The following is a 12,422-nucleotide window of genomic DNA, read 5'->3' as shown; positions in this document are numbered from 1 at the left end:
TATAAACCAAAACAAAGTAGCAATTTAGACATCATTGACACCAGGATATGATTGATACCAGCTACAGCAAGCCTTACTCTTGTGTAATCACTTCTAATTCTTACCTAATGTCTCTAATGCGTCCACATCTACGGTATCCATTATTCTATAATAGGAATACTTGTCTAAAAAGGTTATTCTTACTACCTGCCATTACAAATTGCTACTTGGCCATCACACATCCATTCCAAGCAGTCCTGGATCATGTTTAAAATACAGCTCCAGTTCCTGTCTCCCAGAATTAATGGCAACAAGCTAAAACTCTCAGCCCTAATCATGTCTGTGTATTGATCCTTGGCACATACCAAGAATGAAGCAGGTAGAAACAACTGTAATACAGCTGGACTCTACTCATAGGCTTATCTTTTTTCTATGTAAGTACATAAATTATCAATTTAAATACAAATTGAATGCTGCTAAATCTTACCCTGGTCCAGGCTGATCTCAGTACATTAGTCTCATTTATGCTCTAAATGATGTTGCCTTACATCATGAGTTCTGATGCTTTATATCAGACTTAATTTAATCAAGGCTTTGACTGTTAAGAGAAGCCAAAAAAAAAAACCAACACAAAGCTCAATTTGCTATGAACAAAATGTTGATATTCAGCCAGAAACCTGCTTAACTAAAAATAAGCATTAACTTTCAGTGCTTTAAAATGATGCATCTAGCTATCCAACTCATCATTTCCCTATTCCACTTCCCTAATAGAGATCCTCCTCAGACCACTGCAATCAGACCCATTACCAACACCACTGCTTCAGGGGCACCAGAGTACCATCTGTTAACAGTCTTGTATCTTCTACTCTGAATTCCAGACTTTGGAGCTTGGGATTTTTTAATTATTTATGAGTTTTGTCCCAAAGACAGCCTTTGAAACATGCACAGCCTGCTAGCTTCCCAGCCACACACCATCACCCTCAGTGCAATCAAGAGCAAAGATGGAAAGAGCATCAAGTCGGTTAATTTTATGCCAAGGCAGCAGCTCTCAAAGCAGCACTATATATAGATATATGTATGTATATATGCACACAAAATACTTCAAGAAGGAGCACTTTGGCAGAAAGAAACAAAATCCAGAATTCCTTTCAAGAAAGGCTTTAAGTTCTGTAGTTTTTTTTTCATACCAACTGCACTTGAGGAAGAAATGCACACTTCCAGGACAGTCCTTGTTAGATTAAATCACGGAACAAACTCCTTTGACATCAAGGCAGTAGCTAATATCAGTCTAGTCTCTCCCACTGTTATTCAGTCCTAATGCAGATCATTTGCAGAAACTTCAGACCACAGGGTACTCCTTCAAAGATCACATGCCCTTATTGAAGTTATATTAAGCATACTCATTCATGTTGCTCCATGTTTAGTGTGGAAAAACAATGCAGTAAGTACATACTTGGTTTTCACTACTGTTGCGTATTAAAACCAGAATTCAACTGCATGCTGCAGAAGCCAAGAACACTTTTCCAGACTGAATTAGCTGGATTTACCCTGAAACATTGTCCATTTAGTGCAGGCAAAGTAAGAGTAAGCATCACAATTTCACTTGACATTTACCACCCACATGACTAAGCAGCTATTTCCTGCAGAACTTGCATTTCCTCTGAAAGCCTGCAATCCAGAAGGAAATTAACACATAGCTTTGCCCATTGGAGCACTGAAGCCAGAAGAGCACTAAATCCAACCAGCTCTTTATTACTATTATATGAAACACTGTTCCCAGATATTAAACAAAAAGTAATTAAGTCCAGAAGCCAGCTGCACATTTTCAGTACCCAGAATATCCAATTTATTAAGCTCTTCACTTTCCATCGCAAGTTTCTTCCTGTTCAATAGATTTCAAAATTGAGTTTGATTCACAGCACCATTTTAAGCTATATACCCAGAAGAAGCACAAGTCATGAAAGGTTAGGTTGCAAAAGTCTAAATCCTTAGAGTTGCATTTCACTATTGTTGAATATTACAAGAGAGAGTTCTTTATTAAAATAAACGTTAAAGTGCCAGGTTTATGTACAGACTATTAAAACAATAGTAAAAAAGGTAAACTTAAAACCTGCTAAGAAAGCAGTGAGGCCATGTAGCTGACTCCAGAGTTTTCAGCAGGGTATTCAGTAAATCTAAGACCAGAATTTCCCAATGGCTCCTTTGTTTATGGGGAGAACAGCAGAAGCTAGTGGTCACTGCCCATAACCTCCCGTCTTGCAGAAGGAGCATGCCCATATTTATCACAAAATGGAGTAGCATATGTTCCAAGAGATACATCTAAACATTCTATGAATTAACACCATTGGCAAAGCCTAATAAAAAGCGATTTTACTGCTGGAGCTACACTAGCTTCCTGAAAAGTACCAATACTACCACACTTTCAGAGTGGGACTTTGGTACAGGAATCAAGTCACACTGACTCAATACATCTAATGTTTTCCTGTAAACAGGAACACACACACTAACTCATGTGGTTTCAGTTCATTTAAAATTCTGCATCTAGGGTGAAAGAGTTGTCTGTGGGCTTCGACATGACTCCCATCCTCTGATATTCACCTACTCGCTTCTCAAAGAAATTGGTCTTGCCCTCCAGAGAGATGTTTTCCATGAAGTCAAAAGGATTCTCTGCTTTGTATATCTGAAACACAAAGGCAATTCTATAGTCACTACAGGTACTCACATCTTGAATGTATGAGAGCATTAGCAAGCAGCTGGAAGGAGGCTAATGACCTCAACAGGCTTACTATGTAGTGAACCAAAATCTCTGCCCCAAGCCTTCTACTGCATTTATTTGCTCCTGTCTTTTACCTGCAGTAGACAGAATTACAGCAACTCTTACATAGTTATTTTTCCATAGCATCCTTCTGCGTGTCTCCAAACAGGATGTAAGAGCAAGACTGCTAAATAGTTTTGCAAGTTAGACACGTATTGCTGCAGTAATTTTAGGACTTGGCTTTCTGGAAGAAATGAAACTTAATATTTTTTTTTCCATGAAAGATTCAGTGTATTAATCTTACCTTGTTAAATCCCAGTTCCAACATTAGCCGGTCTGCTACAAACTCTATGTACTGTTTCATTAAAGTGCAGTTCATGCCAATCAGCTTTACAGGCAGTGCCTCCGTCAAGAATTCCTGCAGATAATAGAAGTACTTCACGTACAGAAACTGGTATTCACTCTGTACCATGCAGGTTAATTTTGTACCCAACAGCTCCCCAGCTTTCTGCGTAATTGCTATCAAGTTCCTCAACAAGGAGCAGACAATTACCTGTTCTATGAGAACAGCATCCACGATGATTTCCTTTACCCTCTCTTCTAATGGTTTGTGTATCAAGTGCTTGAACATGAGGCAGGCAAAGTCACAGTGCAAGCCCTGGAATGAAGTTTCAGAAAATTATTTCAGGAACAGAGATTTAAAAGAGCCACTCAAATCAGTAGCACAGAATAAATGGCACCATCTTTGCACTTGCTGTGTTAGTGCAACTTTCTGCCTAACCAGAAGAAGGCATAAGTTCAGCCACTACCAGCTGCACTTGCTCTGAGTGGCAAGAATCATAGAATCGTTAGGGTTGGAAAGGACCTTAAGATCATCTAGTTCCAACCCCACACTTGAGTGCAAGAGTTGGTGAGAAGCCTTAAACTACCTTGGAAGTAAAATGCTCAGTTCATTCATTCTCTGCTGCAAGACCCAAGATGACACATTTACACAGTTTAGTGAGCTTTATAGACTGTTTCTAAACATACAGTCTTAAAACATAGGCTCCTACTGAATATCATTACTTTGAGATACTGTAGCACATTACCATCTTAACTGCTAGAATTTGATTCATACCTCATCTCTACTGATGAGTTCATTAGAAAAAGTGAGTCCAGGCATTAATCCTCTTTTTTTCAGCCAAAAAATTGATGCAAAAGAGCCAGAGAAGAAGATGCCTTCCACTGCTGCAAAAGCTACTACACGTTCTCCTGTCAAGAAAAGACAGATATTACTATCACACAGAAAACTTCATAGGATTAATACCCAGAAGCTGCAAATAGACCAGTGAACTGCATCCTCCAAGGAGGATGAAGTTTCTGCTCAAGTGTATAATGCCCTGTCCTTAAAAGCTATTTCAGTAAAGGCTTCTGGTCATTCAGCAAAACTTCAACACAAGAGGGCGTAAAAAGTAACTGGCAGGGTTAAGTAGCTGAAGCCAACGCTCTTTCCCCCAGGTTAGCCAGCAATACCATCCTTTTTTCAAAGGTTGCACAATGAAACACAGCAGTCATTTTAACAGCTGATGCAAGTCAGTGTCTGCTGATCTTTGATTAAGGAAGTTTGGCTATGAAAGATGCTTTAATACTAGTGAAATGACGATCCATACCATCTCATATAGCCTTTGAAGCAAGGTATCAGGAGTCAGCAATACAGAGAGGGCTACAGCCTCCAACTGTACATGTCCACTGGAACTACATGGCCAGTATAGTTCTGGACACAACAGCAATTTATAATGATCATATAGCCAGGCATAAAAAGACTGCCACATGAGCTACCATTATTCAAAATGCCAGCAATTTTATGAAGATTCATGGCAGCAGCTCAATTGCAAAAGTATTTTCTTCAACTCCAGAATTATACCAGTGTCTTATACTGGAAAGTACATACTTTCCTGTAAGAGCAATGATCCCTGTGAAATCTGGACAAATAGTGGGTTTTGCCTTTTTTCACAAGGAAATTTCACTTAGCTCTCAATAGATGTACTCACCGTATGTTGCTTTCTTGTCCCCAATCCAGCGCAAGGCCCAGTCAGCCTTCTTTTTAACACATGGTAATGTTTCAATGGCATTAAAAAGAAATTCCCTGAGAAAGATAAAATTCATTAGGATGGGACATCAGCACAACTAGTACAATAAGCACCCACTACCATAAATGGCCTTGTTCACTTACAAGTGCTCTGCACCTTCACCCTGATAATTTATATCTCCAATCTTATTTTGCACCAATGTAGCTCAATGAAACTATCTTTTCATCACCTAGTCATGATATCAATACCAGTCCACATGGACCATATCAGATGTTGTACTTAAACAAGGCTTTCTAAACTACAGATGAGCTAGCCTCCACTCTCCAGTAGCAAGCACCAGAGCTCCCATGCGAGCAGCTCTTTATACATTTACTGGAATTAAGCACCTCAGAGTAGAAATGACATGGTCAGCTTCCTACAAAGCAGCAGCAATTAAATACATCTAAGACAGCAAATAACATTTCAATACCACATGACATTTCACTCAACAGGGCATTAGTCTGACAAGACAACAGCAGAATTCAGTCTGGAGTGCTCAAAGCCCTGCATTTACTTTTAAGATACTGTTCTTGAATTGATTCATCTTCTTATGATGATTGTACCCTTTTGGTTTTATTCTTAATCAAGACCAGACCCCACTTGTCAGCAAAATAGTCAAGTGAGTAAGGGCAGCACACAATATAAAAGCGTAGCTGGTAACTGAATGCAGTGAGTTTAAGAGATGACATTGTAATAAAAGTGGCATTCTCAGAATTTTTCCAACACAGCTTTCTACTAGGTACATAGCTCCTCCATGTAAGTGCTTACTGTAATTTAATATACTCCCCTTATTCAGCTGCTCCATCTTTTACCTAGATTCATTCCTTTATTTCAAGATTAAATTGCTTCAGTTTCACTCAGTCTAAGCAAGTTCTTGCTCACTTCAGAGAAGGAAAATAAGAATATAAAAATAAAGAGGAAAATGTCACTGCTTTTAAGCAGCAGTGGTATTTTATATAAATCTGGTTTAAATCCTAAAATTAGCCTTAAATTCAGAGTGACTGATATGTGTCATTTAAATCTCAGCACATAAAAAGTTTTGAACCTTTCTTGAGCAATACGAACCTCTCTTTAGAGTCTTTAATGTAGGTGTCAATAAGAAGACTGTACATTTCCGAATGTATGTTTTCCATGGCAATCTGGAAGCCATAGAAACAGCGAGCTTCTGTGACTTGCACTTCTTGACTGAACCGCTCCACCTAGAGGAAATGAGTGTGAAAGCATTTACAACGTTGCAGGTTAGATAGACATCAAGGCCATCTAACAGCTTTTCTCAGCCCAGAGAAGCCTCTTCAGATTCATTCCAGATGTGAGTTATTAACAGCAATATGAAGAGCAGTAGCCACTCACAGCTCCAAGTCACGAGTTATTCTTCACGACTTGGAGCTGTGAGTGAAATGAGTGAATTTCTTAGCTTTAATTATTGCCCATCAGTGAGAACACTGGGCAGTGGGCGAACTTGTGGATTACAAAAGCAATCCCAATTTGTTAATTAGCATAAAATACTACATGTTGTAATGCTACATAATCTAGCAAACAAGCTAGATGACTCCAGCAAGCATGTCAAACATAGCTATGTGCTTATCTTCACAAAGCGAAGTTTCTCTCAGGCCTGTTTCTACATACTTACCAAGTTTTCATTGACGATGCCATCACTGGCAGCAAAGAAAGCGAGAACATGAGAGATGAAGTACTTCTCCTCAGGCTTCAGGGACTCCCAGTGCTGGATGTCTTTGGAAAGGTCCACCTAAAACATTACCAGGAGCAGACATTAAATACACGGAGATGGGGCTCCAGGAGGCTGCACCTCAAATCCTGTGCTCAGTTCTGTGCCCCTCACTACAAGAGAGACATTGAGGTGCTGGAACAAGGTCAGAAAAAAGGAAACAAAGCTGAAGGGTCTGGAGCTGCTGAGCGGACTGGGGTTGCTTCATCTGGAGAAAATGCAGCTCGAGGGGAACTTACGACTCTCTACAACTACTTAAAAGGAGGTTGTAGTAAAGTGTCTCTTCTCCTAATTAAGGACTGATAGGGCAAGAGGTAACAGCCTCAAGCTGCACCAGGAGAGGTTTACGTTGGATATTAGAAAAAAAATCCTTCACCAGAAGGGTGGTCAGGCACTAGAACAGGCTGCCTGGGGAATCAAGTGGTTGAGTCACCACCCCTGGAGATATTTGAAAGCCATGCAAATGAGGCCCTTAGTGATAAGGTTTACCAGTGAACTTGGCAGCCTTGGGCTTGCTGATCTTACACGTCTTTTCCAACCTAAACGATTCTATGACTGGGGTGAAGCCCACGGCAGAGCCCTGGGCTTGCAGGCAGGAGCACCCTGTCGGGAAGCCCAGTCTAGGGGTACCTCACCTCCTCCGCCGTCCAGAAGGAGGCCTCGGCCTTCTTGTACATCTGCCAGATGTCGTGGTACTGGATGGGGAAGATGACGAAGCGGCGGGGGTTGTCCCGCAGCAGCGGCTCCTCCTGCTCCTCCGCGCCCCGCGGCACCTGGAGCAGCAGACAGCGGCTGAGGGGGCGCCAGGATTTGGCGGGAAACTGAGGGATGGCAGCTGGCGGTAACGGGGGGAGCGACGGGAGATACCCATGGGGGAGACGGGCGCACCGCAACACGCGGCGGGGACGATGGGGCACGGGGGTAGGGGGAGATGGCGAGATCACCCATGGGAGACAGTACAGCAAAGCGGGGGTGACATGAGCCGCCGGGAAAGGGGAGACGGGAGAAAGGCCCGGGCTTTCCGCACTCACCGGCTTCCCATCGCCCTCGTGGAAGATCTTGCGGGCCGCCTTGCTGGCCAGGATGCGGGTGCTGCTGAACACGGGGGGCTGCGGGGAGAGAGCGGCATGGTGAGAGCGCTGCTGCGGCCCCGGGCAGGGAGCGGGAAGAAGGGCTGACGCTCACCGTGTTCTCTTTGTCTCTCAGCGATAGGTTCTTCATGGGTGACAGGCCCTTCATGGGCGAGCGGCGGGGCTGGTCGCTGCGGGCAGCGAGCGGTGCGCGGGAGGACAGCATAGCGGCGGCAGCGGCAGATCAAGCGGTGAGAGCTCAGAGCCCCGCGCCGCCCCCTTATAACCGCTTCGAACTTGGCGCCAGAACGCGCCGCCGGCCACTCGCTGCCTGCGCCGCGCCCGCCACCGCCCGCCCCCCCGCTCCCATTGGCTGGCGCCACGGCCGTGGCCCGGCCTTCCATTGTGGAGGCGGCGGCGAGAGGGTAGGACCCGCCCTCCGCTTTGGCGCCAGAGGAGGGGGAGTGGGAAAGGCGGGAGAGCGAAAAGGCCACGCCCCCTCCCACGCTCCCCGGCTTGGCGCGGACTTCGGCGGTGGGCATTAGCCCCGGGGAAAGGGGGGTGCTGCTCTGAGCACTGGCTGCGTGCGCGGTGTCTCGTAGTCAGGGCGTTAGCTGAGGGTCCTGTGTGTTACACCTGGCTCTGAGAGGTTCGGGGTCCTATAGGAAACCGGAAAACTTGTTTCCGGATACGGGATGGCCATAATCTGCGTTTAAGGTAAAGATCTGGAAATGCCACGGTGCCTCCACCCGTCTTGTTCTCCCCGTCCCTTTTGTGGTCCCTCCTACATACCGATGCATTTTCACTTTCAACACTGATTCCTGCATTTGGTGGCAGAAATCGGCTTCCTGGAGAAACTGACTCCTTGTACCACCTGGTCCCATGTTCTAGATAAACAGCACAAGAAAGAACACAGGTATGAAGAAGAGGTGAATACTCATCTTTAAAAAATCAGTGTTATTTTCTATTCATTAAATTCCCTATATTTGAACAACAGCGTTTCCCTCATCCAGCTCTGCAAAGGATCTGCTTCTGTCAACCGAAAGTGTCTACCCTGAAGCAATTTTAATGAAACCAGGAGCTCAGTGAGACTCAGAGGGACTTCTATGTAGGACGAATGCACAATGTTCTTGAATGATGCTAATTGGTCACTGTCATCTGAGCTCAAGCTCCAAGGAACTGGTACTAGTAGCTACATGGCCTCTGACAATCTGAATTCATTAATTTCAGCAGGGCAGTATAACAGTCAGAAATTTGGGTCTGAGCTCTCCTCAGCTGGGATGTATCAGAAATGGCGAGCAGGGAGATCAGGCTTGTGGTACTTATTGGTCATATTTAGTACATCAGGCTGATGCAGGCACCCACCCAGGAGACATTCTGTGGAGCATTCTGTAGCAGCCCACTATACAAATCTAATATACATCTCCATCCCAGCAGAGTGAGCACTGCAAAACCCTGTCCTAGCAGGCAGCCTGGACAGGCATGGACACTCTTGCTGTGTTCCAGGAAAGCAGGTCCCAAGGGCAGGCATGTGGTGCAGCTCACCAGCACCCACATAGCACCCTACTATCTCTTGCTACCTCTACAGTGGCTGGGGGGGGGGGGTGTGTGAAAGAGAGCTACGGCAGCACCCTCCCCACCTCAGCCAAACTCATCTGCCCTCCTGCCCCAATAAAGGACCCCAAAGCCATCAGCCCCCAAGCTGTGGTGCAACGGCTGTGCTATCACTGCAGCTCAGCCACTCTTCTCAGAAGCCTATGGCAAAGGATCAAAGCCCTGCCCTGAGGACAGTGGCTCTGCAGAGAGAGGAAACACAAGAGAACACAGAAAGGGCCTGAGAGGAAGCACATTGCATCTCTGTGCTACTGTAGCTGCAGCAAAATGGTATTTAGGAATGAGTGTCTACACAATATTTTCCTGTTACAGCAGTTTAACCCCAGTATATTTGTTCCTCAAGGCACATCCCCAAGGTTTACATGCTGTGCACATTACTTAGCTGTGTACCCACTGGTGGTGTCGTGGAGGAAAGCAAGCATAAGGAGTCATCTCCCCTTCACATACATCCTCCTCCATTATGCAGCTGCATTTTGGGACCATCATTTTCAAACCAGCTCTGTGGCCAGTGCTGGATCCTTGTTTCAAAGTGCCAGTGCTCAGCATCACAGTGGGGGATGTTAGCTGGCTCGTGCCCTCTCTTTGGTTTTGTAAAGTATGCTCTGCTCTTCTGACTTCTGGCCCAGAGTGCAGTACTGTGTGTTTAAAACACACAACACCCAAAAATTTTAATTAGCTTCATGCCTTCTTCTTTGCAGGAATTTAGGCACTCAGAAAGGCAGAAGTAAAAGCACCCTGGGGCAGTGGGGCCAGGCGGTATGGGATGTTGTATAACTGTGCAGTTCACACAGGTCCCCCACAACACTGCTCCCCCTGAGTGGCCTTAGCACCCACATTTGTTCAGGCCTGGCACATCTCATTAGCCTCATATGAAGCTCAGCAGCAGCCACTGCTGTTGTGGGATCCAGCATGGCAAAGCCCTTTCCCACAGGCACAGCTTATAGCCCCCAGACCTCACATCCCCATCACATATCTGCTTCATCATGATGCGTACTGCCTTAGCTTTCAGTTGACCTACATGATGTCATTAGGTAACACTCAGGGCTGGGTCTTTCTTGCTCAGATGATTGGTTTTCTTCCATTTCAATGCAGATTGCCTACAGGACAGACAGTTTTGCTGACTGCCAAGTTGCTGACTGCCTCTCACTGCTGGTCTAACTGATGAAAGCTGGTGAAGAAAACTCCATAGCAGACATGGGCTGACTCATCACCAGCTGAGGACACAGCGTTTACTGATGGTTTTCCCCTGATTTGAGGAGGGTGATTTGTTTTCATGGCTGTGCCAAATCCTGAAATCCTCACTGACTGCTCAATCTGTCAGGGCTGATATTTGTACAGAGCATCATGCTGAAGGATCCCTGCTTAGGCCTGCAAATGACAGAGCTGGAGTTCCAGCACGACAAATAGAAATCTAAATACTCTACATGTAAGCTGAGGCAGGGTAGGTGAGCAGGAGGAGGCCATCAGCCAATACTGCCAAGATGACAAGCGGTGGTCTCAATGCCCACCAACAGGTTTGTAGGTGGCCCTCAGCATTTCCTCGTGCGCTCACCCAGCTGTGCTGATGAGAAGGATGTTCCACATCTCCCCGCAACCAATTTGAGCTGTAAGGTCTTAGATGAAAACTTCAGTGGTTTGAATGAGAGTATTGCTCAAATAGCTTGCCTCCCTGTTTAGAGATGGTTGCCCTCCACCCACTGCAGGGAGACTGCAGAAACTGAGCGGCAGGGCTCTGCCTCTTGAGCCATGGCACTTTGACTGTTTCACTGAGAAATCTAGAGCAGAACAAAATAAGTCTTAGTTTGATTGTAGCTGAATATCACATGTGCTCATGCAGCCCACTAATGTGTAGGTCTGAGAGCACCCTCATTAGTAGCCTGATTCCCTGATGACTGCCCTTTATGGAGGTAATGAATGGCTGTTGAAAACCAAAGCACTCATATGCTTAGCATCCCCACTGTCTTCACTTGTTTAAAACCATGTTTCTTGCCTATTCAAGGCCCTCATCCACCATTTACAACTCTCAGGACAAAGTCTGCAGGTAGTATATGACCACATATGGGGTTATAATGGTGCAACTGCACATGTTGCTCCCTTGCTGCTTGTGAAGCTGGGCAGAGTGTTGCAGACACAGACCCAGCACTGCATTCATATGTGTGCTCAAGGATTGTCACCCTTTCTGGTAGCATCACCTTCTTATTTCCTGCAGTAGAAGGTGGCAATGACACCAGCAGGAGACTTTCGGCTCACCACTGACTTGCTGAAGCAGGTTTTGGTCTCAGCTCCTGTGCTTTGATCATGGAGACTGTGGCTGATCTCTTGCCAGACATGGAAATTTACAGGTCACTCCTGCTCTAGCAGCCTGTCAATCACCATGGAGGAATAGTGAACTTCCCTCAGGGTTACATGCCTCAGCACTTACTCACCTGAAGGAAGGCAGACCCAGGTCCCTCATTTCTGGGCAGGCTCATGTTGTTTATGTGGAGCAGGGCTCTTGCACAGCAGTGTTTCTGATGCATCTCACTCACTGCTACCCTGCACAGGAAGCAGTCTGAGCCATATTTTCCCTCTTGCTCCAGAAAACAAGCTTGCCATGTTAGCAAAGCAGCTAGGATGTACTTCTGAATGGTTTCCAAGAAAACCAGCCTCAAACCATGAAAGTCAATAACTGAGGAGACAAAGGCAGGATGGCAAATGATTTTTCTTAACTGGGTCAGTAGCGGGCAGCTTGGTTATCAGCCAAACCTTACTCATCTGCAGGGAAGTCCAGGGCTTACAGACCATAGGTACCCTCATCCCTGCTGTGTCTGCTCCCAATGACCTTTTCTTCCCCAGCAGAGACTTTTTTTCCCCTGGAAGATGCAGATTATCTTCAACAAAGTGAAGGCTTTCTGCTGTAAGCTGCCACCCCTACCCTAAGACATCACCTAGACAAGATTGTCTTGAAAGAATCCTACCTCTTGTCTTTGGGATAGTACAGCATTTTGGCCCTGTTCTGCTCCTGGTGCCCATGACATCTGCACCTTTCCAGCAGGACAGAGAAAACAGGGACATTGACCATTGCACATTTTTCTGGTGGCATCTGCTGGACACTTCCCTGAAGAGCATGAGAAGATTCAGTATTTGTCAGGGTTCAATTGCAATTATGTCCAAAATGGGACTGGAGAAAA

General features: G+C 45.3%; 1 protein-coding gene across 1 annotated transcript; it reads right to left on the bottom strand.

The window, feature by feature from the left end:
* Positions 1–1,711: 1,711 nt before the first annotated feature.
* RRM2 (ribonucleotide reductase regulatory subunit M2) lies at positions 1,712–7,991 on the bottom strand. Its single transcript, XM_061460802.1, has 10 exons — positions 7,754–7,991; positions 7,600–7,677; positions 7,204–7,341; positions 6,473–6,589; positions 5,908–6,041; positions 4,765–4,859; positions 3,852–3,985; positions 3,288–3,392; positions 3,039–3,152; positions 1,712–2,659 (listed from the first exon to the last, which is right to left on the bottom strand). The coding sequence occupies exons 1-10, from the start codon at positions 7,862–7,864 to the stop codon at positions 2,507–2,509; spliced, it is 1,179 nt and encodes a 392-aa protein (XP_061316786.1). The 5' UTR covers positions 7,865–7,991; the 3' UTR covers positions 1,712–2,506.
* Positions 7,992–12,422: the final 4,431 nt, after the last annotated feature.

This window comes from Pezoporus flaviventris, unplaced genomic scaffold (genome assembly GCF_033815535.1).
Source record: "Pezoporus flaviventris isolate CSIRO_AGI_PZ_B2104156 unplaced genomic scaffold, CSIRO_AGI_Pfla_v1 ptg000031l, whole genome shotgun sequence".
NCBI lineage: Eukaryota > Metazoa > Chordata > Aves > Psittaciformes > Psittacidae > Pezoporus > Pezoporus flaviventris.
This window is presented reverse-complemented; position numbering and strand designations above follow the sequence as displayed.